At 42.0% G+C, this 13,398-nt stretch overlaps 1 protein-coding gene across 1 annotated transcript in view; it reads left to right on the top strand.

Moving 5' to 3' along the window:
• Window positions 1-13,398, top strand: part of grik4 (glutamate receptor, ionotropic, kainate 4) — a 398,096-nt gene that overhangs the window by 339,038 nt on the left and 45,660 nt on the right. Inside the window, exons 10-12 of the mRNA XM_034097561.2 lie at window positions 9,009-9,170; window positions 11,963-12,115; window positions 13,290-13,394. Coding sequence (XP_033953452.1) covers window positions 9,009-9,170; window positions 11,963-12,115; window positions 13,290-13,394 — 420 coding nt within the window. The remainder of the gene's footprint in view (window positions 1-9,008; window positions 9,171-11,962; window positions 12,116-13,289; window positions 13,395-13,398) is intronic.

Consider the following 13,398-nt stretch of genomic DNA (forward strand, 5'->3'; position numbering starts at 1 on the left):
CCTCCTGGGCTCTCATTATTCACTGCTCAAGCTGACCACATCATAAAAAACACCAAGTGGTCCAACAGTCTGGGCTTTACAGCCGGTGAATGTACATGAGTGCAGGTGTGAATGGCTCAGTTTGTGAAAGTAAGAGAAATCACAGAAAATATCTAAAAGTCCATTTAAAATAATTAAAGACATGTAACAGTGAGAGGCTGATTTTACTGTGGCCAGAGATTTTAACATTGTCAAGCTGTGGCAAGTCCTTCAGAGATACTATCAGCACATCAGCTGTGCTCCATGTAGAGGTATCATATTTCCGGATGGATATTAAAGGCCCAGGACCCCTGCCCGCTCCCAATATCCAGAACCGATGTTTGTAAATCTTTCAATCGGTGTAATCCAGGGACATCTCTGGCTGAGATACAGTACAGTACTTTTACCTCTCACTGCTTCAGTCTGCAGACACCACGTTGTACACCATTATCCCGGTTCCAAAGAAGCACTGTTGACTTCTGTCCATTAGCACTAACCTTATCCATCATAAGGGGGTTTGAGCAGTCATTCCAAGCCTTGATTATATCCTCCCCCTTGACTCACTGGACCCATTTCAATTTGCCTACAGACCAAACCCTCTACACTGCCCTCTCCCAACAGGCCTAGAATAACATATATGTGAGAATAGTGTTTAAAGAGTATAGATCAGCATTCAACACCATTGTGCGGTTCAAGATTGTAATCGAGCTCAGAGACCTGGGGCTCAACACCACCCTCTGTAACTGGATCCTGAGCAGAACGTCCAAAAATATAACCCGGTGTGGGCATTTATTAAACTCGAGCCCAGGACACAGCCTCAATCCTGCTGTTCCCGTGAGCACAGTCACCAGCCACAAGGATCTCACACACACTACCTGCCCCCAAAACAGACAGGGCAACAGAGCCTAAATACACACACACACTAATCAGCAATTAGACACAGGTGGGGGGGAGGAGACAACACAGGGCACCAGGTGCACACAATCAACAGCAACAGACATGGGGGAAGGGGAACACTTTTCAACATAAAACCAGCAAACAGAGACAGACAAACTAAAACACATACAGATGCACACACTACATACATTTCACCACCAACAAAACTACACAATTCGTAACGGAGGCCGAGATCTATGGCCCCAAAGATCACCTCTGTTACAGACCCAATATTTTACATGCCTCCTTCTCTGTAATTGTTGCACACCCTATAAGGACAAATCATTTGAACTTGAACTTTGAGACATTGAAAGAATAGTTAAGGGGACATAAATAAAGGATAAGATGAAGACTTCCTGATCAGGAGGTTTTCAGAGGAAGAAGGACAAGATTTGAGGAGGGTGAAGCACCAGTTTTTGGTTGGTTGACAGCCTGTGTCAGGGGCCCACGGCCAGGCTGTCACTCCCATGCGCTTTCCCACCATCCTGCACGCTCACATCTTCGCTCTGTCGCTCTTTCTTTCTCCACCACTGCTTTTTAAACTCTCAGTTGTGCTAAAATAATTTTTCACCTTCTTCTCTCCATTGATCCAACCCATAGCTCTCTCTCTCTCTCTCTCTCTCTCTCTCTCTCTCCATCTTCCTCGTCATCATTCTGCTTCCCTATCCTTTTCACCCCAGTTGGTTGGACAGTTGGATTTTTCACTCCTTTCTTCTTCTACCCTTCAACTCTGCCTCTACTACTGGGAACCAACTGTCTTCTGCTAAGAACCGGCTGTTTCACTACACCTATCAGGGTTTCCCACACATAGACTATACTTGGGCGGGCCGCCCAGGTATATTGACGGCCGCCCAAGTATATTTCGCGACCCATTTAGGTTTTTTTTATTTTTATTTTTTTATTTTTTTTATTCGTCCGTGACCACGACGCCATCTGCGATCGATTAACTTGTGGACAATGATCCCTCGCTCCCTTGCACTGATCTCGCCTCCTTCTGGCCTGTTAAGTGGCCTGCCTCACACAGGGTGACTGGCTGTCCACATGATGTGGCCTGCCGACATGGCCACTGTCATACAGATCATAAATCAAAGCCCTTGATTGGTCTCTGTGTGTCATTCAAGCTCGGGATAAGCTCAGCTCAGGTGAGGTAGTCACCAGTTATGTAAACACATATTAAGGTGAAAAAAGGTAAGATACACTTTTAAAACTTGTTGAGAGAAAACTAGTCTTTGCTGCTGCCTCAAAGAGGAGCAGGGGGGAGACAGGAGAGGCTGATTCAGGAGCACAGACACACTCACAACTATAAATGAACCAAAAATAAATTAATAAACAAGTTTCAGTGTTTTTTTTCATATTGGAAATGGTATGTTATTGGTTATGGCCATGATTTTATGATTATTGAAATGTATACAGTTCTATTTAATATAAGTGTTTCCATAGATCTAGTCTCTATATTTTCCCCTCAAAATGCACCAGATTGATGAATTTAACTCCAAAATAAAAAATAAAATCTTACCCCCCGCATGCCCCTGGACCCCCATAGAGGATTTGAGGTCGACCCCCACTAAAAATCACATGGATAGGTTCCTAAATACATTTATTTTTTTAAATAGTAACTCATTTCCATATGTTCATGTGTGGGTAGTAGATTTAAACTATACGGCTATCATTAAGGGCCCTGCCTGTACCTGTTCGCTCTGCCATCGCGTGAAGGGTCTGCTAACAAGCGACCAACAGAAAGGTTAATGTTGTTGCACGTCACCACCCCCCCCCCCCCCCCCCCCCCCGCCCGCTGCCACCACCCGCCCAAGTATATTTCAGATCTGTGGGAAACACTGCCTATTTAGTATGCAAGAGAGCATAATTGCTCGGATTTAGGCTGTGCTTTTGTCCGACTATGTATGTGTGTGAATTTGTATATGAATGTGTGCCAGTGTCTGTGGCCTGAAAGCCCACGAAAGCATCACAGTCATTGTATTCAGACATGGCCCTGGGATATATTGGTGACCTTGGTCTTTAGTGAGTCTGCCCAGGTTGCTCAATTATAGGGATTTATTTTTCTGTGTGTGGGCGTGCACGTGCAATTTCCAATTTGTGTTTGTGCGTGAGCTCTCATGTGTATGCACATATTATGCATACATACAGGCATACTTGAGGGGTATGCTTAATGATAGACTCATTTTCACAGCTCTGCTTCTAATGATCTATTTAAAGTACTCTTAGCAAGTAATTATATGGCCAGTCCCAAAAGGCTTATGAGGCCCCAGAAGGGATGACTAAATATACATGAAGATGAGAGAACATATAATGAAGAGGAATGTATTAGTATATGGCATTCACCTTTGAGTTAATGAACAAGAATAAATAAATAAAGGACAGTGTCAAAAATGTTTCTCAAATGTTCTCCTGACGTGATCAAGACTGGGAATATTTGTTCATCTAGTTTTACTGAGGAACAAGAATTGGCACTCTTAGACTTTTTATTTATTTTCTTATAATTTGAGAAAATTGCAAAATCAAGTCAGTAGGCTATCAATTTCACTTAATAATGTTTATAAAAAGAATAAAAGAGTCACAGAGACCATTATTCTCATTGTTAACATAAATGTCTTATGAAGTACAAGAGCAGCAAGCAGCACATCCAAATAAATGTAACTGCCTCATCTTCTAGTTGTGTATCAAAACAATTTGCCCCTTAGCCTTTTTTCCCTCAAATTTGTAAGCTGAATTTCGACCACACAAATAACGAGACATTTATTTTAAAGTTTCAATAGAGATGTCAATTATACCATACATCCACAGAAACTAAACCTGTACACAGTGGAACATCGAACAACAAACGTTACACTCTCAACAGTGGGGGAAATGTCTTTTTCTGTGTTGTTTTTGTGAAATCTTGTGAGAAGGGCATAACATAAACGTTTTTTAAAAAAAAAAGAATAAGGCCAGAATAAAAATACTGTACTAATCTTACAAGAACAAAAGATTAAAGAGCATGTTGTAAAGTTCAGGTTCTGTAACAAACTCCCTCAGGGTTCAACGCAGTTTAATCTGATAGCAGTATTTGTTAATGACGAACAACAATCCGGTCAGATTGAGTATTTCTTGAATTGGACGCCAGACTTCTCCACTCAAACTGAACGATCAGAGTTGTGTATTTCTAAGTTCAATCAGCTTAATCTCTGGGCCAAGTGAAAGAGATGGGATCAGATGTTTGCCTTCTCTCATCCCCTGCAAATGCAGTTGATTTCCAAATGGGCCAGGAGGCGATTTTCTTAAAGATATTATATAAGAAGAGGTAAAGACACGTTATGCCTGGAAGATGTGGAATCACAAATATAAATGATTTATTTGTTCATCACAGCACACCACCTGCCAGGGGCGGACTGGCCATTGGGAATACCGGGAGTTTTCCCGGTGGACCGGTGCTGTGCGTGGGCCGGAGGGCAAAACATTTTATTTTTTTAAATATATATAACGGGGTTCAGGGGGAGTGGCTGTACCTGTAGGATAGAAAAGGGGGAAGTGACGTCTGACTCAGAGGTCGCGGCTGTGGAGAAGAACGTGTTGCCCACATTCTGTTATTGAGTTTAGGCTAGTTAGCTAGCAGGTTTATTGTTTTGGGTGTAGTCACTTTTGCCTCCACTTGCTGTTCAAATAAATGTTGAAAGAAAAAGTAAATCTGTTCATATGGGTGTTGAGAGATGTATCCATAGATTTAGTCCCTAATAAAGTGCACCAGATTGATGCATTTAACTTCAACATTTAAAAAAAATCTTCCCGGGGAAGCATGCCCCCGGACCCCCCTAGAGGAGGTGAGGTCCACCACCTGCCCACACCCATGGGCGGCGCCAGGATTTTTTTGCTGCAGTAGCTTAGCAGTTGCTATATGACAGCACGGCGTTGCTAGTTAATTTTCAAAATAAACAAACAATACCAGTGGGCCAAGCACGAGCCTGTTCATATTGTAGCGTTCACCGCTATTCAAGATCACTCAAGCCTTCAATGTCGAAAACGTTCTCTTTATTTACAGAACCAATCAATAGTGTAACACTCATGACTTTCACGTAACACACACCGGAAAACGCACACACATACACACCTGTAAGGGGCGGTCTCTCCCTAACTCCCACCAACAACATTGCCTAAATAACGCACTTTTCCTCCTCTCTGGCCTCATTCTGTGACTCTCCTCCTCCTCATTCTCAGTTCTCTTCTCCTCATTCACAATTCCCCGTGTTAGATCTCACTGTCAGCCCGCCTCGAACAATGCGCCATGTCGGAAAATACAACACATTCTTGATTCATTTAAAATGACCATTTGTAATTTCTGCCGAGATGCTCAAAGGGTGAGACACTGTGTCTGAGAATCACTGACTAGCAGAATTTGTATATTCTGGAGTGGAGCTCTGCAGAGAGCAGGGTGGAGGAAATGAGGGCAGTGGATCATCACGGTGCGGAGAGGAGCAGCGCTAGTTCCACTGCAGCTCGTGGTAGCAGCTCGTGGTAGCAGCTAGCTGGTCCTGCTGCTGCGGGTGCAGCGGGTCAGTTGGCGGGGGCACCTGTTCTTCGTGGTCCCAATCCTCCTGGTTTTCATAGTGAACATCGGGATCCTTGTGGATAGCAGGGTTGTCCGTCTGGACCGGCTCCGTTGGAGAACGCGGTCGTTTACGCTGACTTGTGACTGTGAGAAATGTTTCCATTTTCGATCTACTGAGAATTAGCCAAGTAACAGTTCACGCAGTAAATTACAACGACCCGCCCCTGATAGATCCCGCGAAAATGTATCATATTTATACACATTCTCGCGGGCTGCGAGAATGTGTATAAATATGATACATTTTCATATCAAAACAATGGGGTTGCTAAGCCGTTGCTAGGCCAATTGTTGGAGTTGCTATAGCAACTCCTAGATACCCTCTGGCGCCGCCCCTGCCCACACCCCCTGTTAAATTGTCTCACCCACATTGAGGATGCTTCCTACGCCCATGTTTTATTCCATGTGTCAAGTCAGGCAAATTGGGTCCAAATGTTATTGCATCAATGATCTGTTAACATTAAAATCGCTAAATATATGCTGTAACTATTTTGCTCTAGGCAACTCAAGGGCTCAGGTAATGTGATTACTATTATGAATAATGGTCCAAAATAACATAAAATGCATAGGGTTTTTTGTTAAGTAACATACTTTCGTCGCCGGCCGGCCGATACATGCCACGCATTAAGTGGGCCTGTCTGTCAATTAATCCCGGGCCACTTTTTTCCCCCAGTCCGCCCCTGCCACATGCAGATACAGTATATATAACAACATTCTCCCTGGTGAAGAGTTCCTTCAGCTCAGGAAATGTTTCATTCGCGTATCACACATAACTTTGCTGCTCCCAAACTCTCTTATGCGGCTTTCACACCAGCGCTTTTCAGTTTCTAGCTCCGAGCGGGAGCTTTTCTGGTTCATCTCCGGTTTCCCTTTTCAGCTCCCGCTCTGTTCACACCGCCCACTGGCGCCCCAGAGCTGCCCCTGCTGCGTCATGACGTCACCGTTTACATCGCTGATTTGCTCCCCAACGGCAGCCATTACGGCGCTCACAACAACAACAACAACAACTGCGTCGGGTCGATGATCGTGTTGCTTTTAATCACACGAAGCCAGAATAAATTGAATAACGACTTCTCCAACCTTATACTTTGCTCCAGAGTGCCGTGGTTCATTGTTTATTAATGTGTTTCTGCAGCATTTACCGACCGCTGCAGTATTGGCTGCTCTTCCACGGGAGTTTATTCTCCCGTTAGCTCACACTGCAGCGGCCGCTCTAAAGTATTCACTGTCCGACTCACACAAGCAGCTGATGCATATCCCCAGTTCCCCTTAGCCTAAGTGAATGTGTGTCAGTCTGAATTGACACTGTTTGGTATCACAACGCTGTTATGAAAGTTTCTCTGGTATAAAACGGGTGATGTTAGCATAGCAACCGAAGCTAAACTGACTACTTGCATCCGATAGCTGAAATAATACAAAACAACACGTCTGCCTTTCTCCACAATGATCGATAACAGTGAAGGGATGGTCAAAGTAAGGTACAAATAAACAGAATCACACGAAGCCTGGTTAGTGTTGCCTGACTTTATAAAGTGTGTTTATAGGCACTACTGCTTGTAGGCAGGCATAACAGTCGACCCATGTTCAGGGGAGGTGGGTTTAGTTTCCTGCACGCCTCAACGTAAGAGAGACGTAAGCGACGCCACCTCTTAGCTCCGAAGCTCTTGCCTCTGGACCGACAATTTTTTGGAGCTGGAAATGAAGCGGATTCCGGAGCTAAGAGCCGGCGCCGCTGCGGTGTGAACAGGAAAACCCGGCGCTTTTCAGGCTCTAGCTCCGAGCCGGAGCTGAAAAGGCGCTGGTGTGAAAGGGGCATTATTCACTGACCCTTTTCCCTCTTTGTGTGTGAATGTCCATTATCTCATTTGCCTAATCCCTCTCATCCATTTTGTTCTTACAGATGAAAAAGGCAATTTCTTATTTTTTCATTTTCTGTTGCAGCATAGCCGTGCCTTAGCTTGAATTCTCCAGAACACAATCATGACTTCCCTTTGGTTGGCAAACAAATGTTTGGGTTGTTTGAAAGATTTTGCCGTATTCCTTAAATGTTGTACCACACGCACCCTGGGTTTCTACATAGCAGGAGGTTTAAAGCTGGTCGTCGAGGGCTTTGATCATTGTTTTCCAGACAAATTTGATTCCTTTCATTAACAGGTGTCTAGCTTCTCTTCTCTACCTCTTTCCAACTTGTTGACCACATGTACCCATACACATGCTATCATGTTTTATTCCCATTTGTTCTCTGCATGCCCCCTACCACCTCTTTACTCCCACACCAACCCTTTCATTTTTATTTTCTACCTTACTTTCCCCTCCAATCACTCTAAATCAAGAGTGTCCCTGGCCTTGGTGACAGACAGGTAGACTATGTCTGGTCTGGCTGTCATAAGCTGGTGGCACGACAGGCTGCCAGGCGAAGGCTGCTACCTGAGGGGGTACCAGGTTCTGACACCTCTATTAACCTTCAGGAAACGTCCATCCCCGCTCATAGCATTCCCTCTCCTCCATGTCTTCCTCATCTCTAACTCCACCTGTCCCCTGTCTGCTGTTCCCCAGGTGGAGAAGAAACACCATGTCCCTACGGCCAAATAAGAAAGATATATGTTTTTTCTCTCCTCCTAACCCAGAGCATTTTAATATGCAATGAATTTCTGCCTCACTTTCTCAATAATCAGTCTCAGTGTAGAGCTGCTCGATTATGGCAAAAATCATAATCTCGATTATTTGGGTCAATAATTGTAATTGTGATTATTAAATTTGATTATTCATTGACTTTGAAAACATCCATTTATTGGAGAAAAAAAATGTGAACAGTATGTTTCTAACAGTTGATTACCCTGAACTTTAAGTATAATTCAACTGAAAAACTAAAACAAAACAAAATAATAAAAAAAAAAAAAAGTAATAATAATAATGAAAAGATAATCGTTTTATTTCGATTACGTTGTTTTCATAATCGTTGCAAGCCATAATCTTAATCGCGATTAAAATACGATTAATTGAGCAGCCCTATCTCAGTGTCCTTATTTTCTTCCCCATTTACTGTCTCCAGTCCGTCTTAGGCTCTTTTTTACTGTACATCTTGCTCTAATGTAGGCCCTTAACATTGCAATACAGTATTAACATAATGGCCTGTATGTCAAGAATAGCATATGGCCAGTTCAAAATGCATGGTTTTGTGTAGTGGCGCATAGCTAAATGGTGGGAATTAACAAATTGCCGCAGCTTTCTCATGTCAATCACCCGGAATAATGGGAGTTTATGAATGCTAAGTGAGGCGGATTAAATCGGATGTAAACATATTTGATCAACACATGCCCTTTTTACCTTGACAATGATTCAATGTATCATTTGGTGTTGTTCAAAGTAGATTATGGCAGAATGTGACAGCTTTCATGGGAATAAAATGCTTTCACCCAGCAATCTCCATCTGTCTCGCTCTCATTTTGCCCTCCAGGAATTCTCTCTACTTCGACTGGACGACGTGGTGGAACAACAAGTCAACATAGTTGGATTTTCAGTCTTCAACCAAACTCATCCCTTCTTCCAGGATTTTGTGCTAAGCCTCAACCGCTCCTGGCAAGAGAACTGTGACCATGCACCCTTTGCTGGCACCCCAGTAAGTACACACACACACACACACACACACACACACACACACACACACACACACACACACACACACACACACACACACACACACACACACACACACATGATCTCACACACAAACAGAGAAGAGGAGGGTTACTCATGTGAGAATAATGGTTGAAGCCTTTTTTATTTATTGCCATACCAAGTTCAGACAGGGTTTTCAGAGCCAATATTCTTTCAGTGTACTGCTGCATCTCAAAGTAATCCACCTAAATACTGACGTCATTTATACACAAAAATACCACGGTTTGACATTTATCCAGGTAACTGTTTTATTTGCAGGTGCTGCTGTAGGCAGTTGTTATTTGGCAGACAACTAATTTGCAGAATCCACCTTCCTTAATACATTTATAATGGATCCCTGTTAAATTTCCTTCAGAAGAAGATGCAAAAGAAAAGATAAACTTTGCTCTTCTTAATTCCGCTGATCATCCAAAGATTGCTCAACGTTTAACATGTCCTGCTCTGCATATATGAATGAGTGACTTCAAAACAGCCTCAAATCACTAAGCTACTGTTAACATATGAAAGTACAACTGTTGCAGGTTTTTATGTTAAGAAACTCGATTAAATACAGTTTTTTTACATTTGAGCCCAATTTAATGAACATTTTGTACTGACAGCAGAACACTCTCATACTTGTTTTATGAGATAGACTTGTCTGAAATGTCTACGTGCTGTTCAGCCGATAAAATGTCATTAATGACATGCATGAAAGTGATGACTGCCACCCATTCGTAAATGAGCGCTTGTTTATGGGACCTCAATTTATGAGTATTATCTCACTGCCCAATAATCCCTCTCAGGATTAAGCCCTCTCACCCAGAAAGTGTCACTCGTAAAAACGGCATCTCAAAGTAACGAGGGAATTGAGCTGCTATGAGATGAACTCCTACTTCTGAGTCCAGTAAAGAAGTATTGCAGTGTCATGTCTTTCATGTCAACAGTGGATGAAATTAACTTTCTTCTAATATACTATACTATACATATGAATCTATAATAAATCTTCAATGCCATCAATATTGAAGTCATTTTTCAATCATTTATCAGTGTCGAAACCAATCAATCTAACAGTATAATTGTAAATATCTTCAAGTATTAAACCAACATATATTTTTTAAAGTAATTCAAATGGAAATGTGTTTGTGCTATCTTTTGTAAACATGACGTGAATATTAAGTAATAACATCTAACAACAGTCCCAACAAGAACAACATATTTGAGGCAAATGGACAGCTTTTGCACATTTTCTCAAGGGCTTCATTAGGAACAACAAAGTCAGTAAAGGAAATTATTGAATTAATCCCTGACTTTATGTAAAACTAAATAAACACATTGAAACCCATGTTGGCTGGTGGAACAGGTTAAGAATAGCATGTAAAAATGTATTTTGGGCACAGCAGGTCACTCGGATGCTTTTGAGCCTGCGGCAATTAGAACTTGTGACTAATTCGCTAATAACTAGAGAGAATAAAGGCTGATGAACGCAGAGCAAGAAAGTCAATAACTCATTTAGACATGCACGTAGATAATATGCTGTCTTTTCATTTACTGTAAATAGGTCTGGAGGAATTGCAACTGTGGGGCTCATACGTACAAAAAATGCACACATGTGACTCTTTGCATGTCAATCTGAGACTGTTAATGCATTGAAAGATAAAGATGTGCACCATGCCAACTTCGAAAGATGCAGCATAGATTTAAAGTTTTACAGGAGACAAATTAGTGTAGGACATACAACGCTGCCTAAGAATGTCTCGCATTTTTGGGGAGGTATTTATATTCTCAAATCAGCATGAAGAAAAAGTAGACTAAAATATCAGTAGATAAACAAGACGTGACTGTATTTGTGTTACAGCACATCCGGTAACACCAAAGGCTTACGTTTCTTTTTTGTAAAACAAGCCCGAAATAGTGAAAGTTCATGTTGGCACACAAAGAGAGAACACCTGTAACAGAGGAGCTGCGTAGATGCAATGGCCCTATTAGCTTCACGGCATAAATATGATAAGATGCGAGTGGAATATAACCAGAAACACTTTACCATTTACTTTTTAATGCTGACTTAACAAACACTAAGACATTATTCCAATCTGTCAAACCCACAGTGCTGATTGTAATGTCTTCACAGGCTGTTTGTACGCAACATTTTGCTTTAAAGTGCAATCCAGCAATTATGTTTGCCAATTTAAGGTTGTAAGACATCACAGGTTTTCAGTTTAATGGCTTATTGTTCTCTTTGATCCAACATTTATTATGCATCACCATCCCTCCCTCTTCCAATATCCACCAAACATCAGGGCCATTTCATCCCAATTTCCATTACACAGATGTACCGCACTGACCCTCCTTTGGCCTCTATTGCAGCGCATCATGCATTTTAATAAAATGTACATAGCAGGATGCAGTGGTAGTAACGAGGGGGCTGTTTGTACAAGGGTGATGAGAGGAAAAGCTGCCTGAAGCTGGCCTTCGCTGAGAACAGGAAAAGCTGCCTGAAGCTGGCCTTCGCTGAGAACAGGCGGTGATTCAAATGGTCTGGATGTGCCAGCTTCATTAGGGATGAGAGAGAGAGAGAGAGAGAGAGAGAGAAAAGAGTCTTTCTAATGGAATAATCTCACTGCCACTCAAGGGATGGGTTAACCCCTTATTGACCGCTAACTACTGACATGGTACACTTGCAGTTTGGAGTCTTTGCAGCTGTGTGTGTGTGTGAATGCATACTGTAATGTGTGCACTTTCTCTCCCCCTCTGCAGCTCTCCTCAGCCCTGCTCTTTGATGCAGTATACGCGGTGGTGGCGGCCGTCCAGGAGCTGAACCGTAGCCAAAATGTTGGCGCCACCCAGCTCTCCTGCAAGTCCTCCAAGATTTGGGAGCACGGCACCAGCCTGATGAATTACCTGAGGATGGTAAGTTTAACTTTTTGAGAAATTTAGTTATTTTTCTTATAAATAATACATCCGATGTATATTCAATTGAGTTCTTTAAGAAGTGTTACATACTCTAGGACAAAACACACCAAAACAAATACAACATGAAAATGAATTGATTCCTTTCCCTTGTAAATATAAATCTACAGCCAGCTAATTTTTAGCTTAGTTTAGCATAAAGACTGATTACAGCCAGCCTTGCTAAAGCTAACAGAAATGTATGCTTTTTCTTGGCGGTCGCAGTTACCTCCTCGTCGTTTTACCATGAGAAACCAGCAGAAACTCCAGAAAGTCACTGCGCCATGGCAACAAATGGTCTGCTACCTTTAAACATCGCCAGGCCAGCTGCTTTCCCTGTTTCCAGATGTTATGTTTATCGAAGCTGAGCTAACTAACCAGTTGCTTTATTCTTGCAGCAAATCACCGAAATGACAGAACTGATGTTTTTAACTGATATCTAACTCTAGACAGAAAAGTATGTTCCAAAAATGACAAACTATTATCCTTAATTAAAGATAATTCTCAGTTTTGTAAGTTTTCATTTCTGTGTTCGTACTCTCTCACACAACAAGAAGGGCAGGGAATGTCATTATTAGAAGGTACCAGATAATGATAAAGATATTGCCAAGCTTATTGAGACCTTTGTTTTTGCTTTCCTGATGTTGCATATTAATTGTTTATCTTAAAGCCCTTATATTATCGCTGACAACAGATGGCACTGTATAATAGTCTGTGCTCTCATCTTTGATACGCTCCTTATCCACTAGGTCAGTTTATCTTGTCTCTACATTATACTGAGAGACAACAGAGAAGGAGAGATAAAGATTAGCTGTCAGTGAATAAAATGTGTTATCCTATTAGGGAGAAATGGCTGGAACTGATAGGGCTATCAAAATGCTTAAATGTGATGTGTTCGATATCAGACTGTTTGTCTTCCTCTCTCAGAGGAAGAAGACCTGACTAATGGCTTGTCTATTCTGTGGTAAATTGAAGATATAACAGCCTCGTTCTTCATATTATTATTATAAATGTGACACATTTCAAGAGCCTGATCCAGAGCCAGTAGTGCTAATGTAGCCTCTAGTGAGATATATTATAGCTGCTGCTTTCCTTGGGAGGTATTTTAACATGTTGCTGTCTCTGTGTTGGATAGGTAGAATTGGAAGGTCTAACGGGCCACATTGAATTCAACAGCAAAGGTCAGAGGTCTAACTACGTCCTGAGGATCATGCAGAACAGCAAAGATGGCCTAAGGCAGGTAA

Source organism: Pseudochaenichthys georgianus, chromosome 13 (assembly GCF_902827115.2).
Source record: "Pseudochaenichthys georgianus chromosome 13, fPseGeo1.2, whole genome shotgun sequence".
NCBI lineage: Eukaryota > Metazoa > Chordata > Actinopteri > Perciformes > Channichthyidae > Pseudochaenichthys > Pseudochaenichthys georgianus.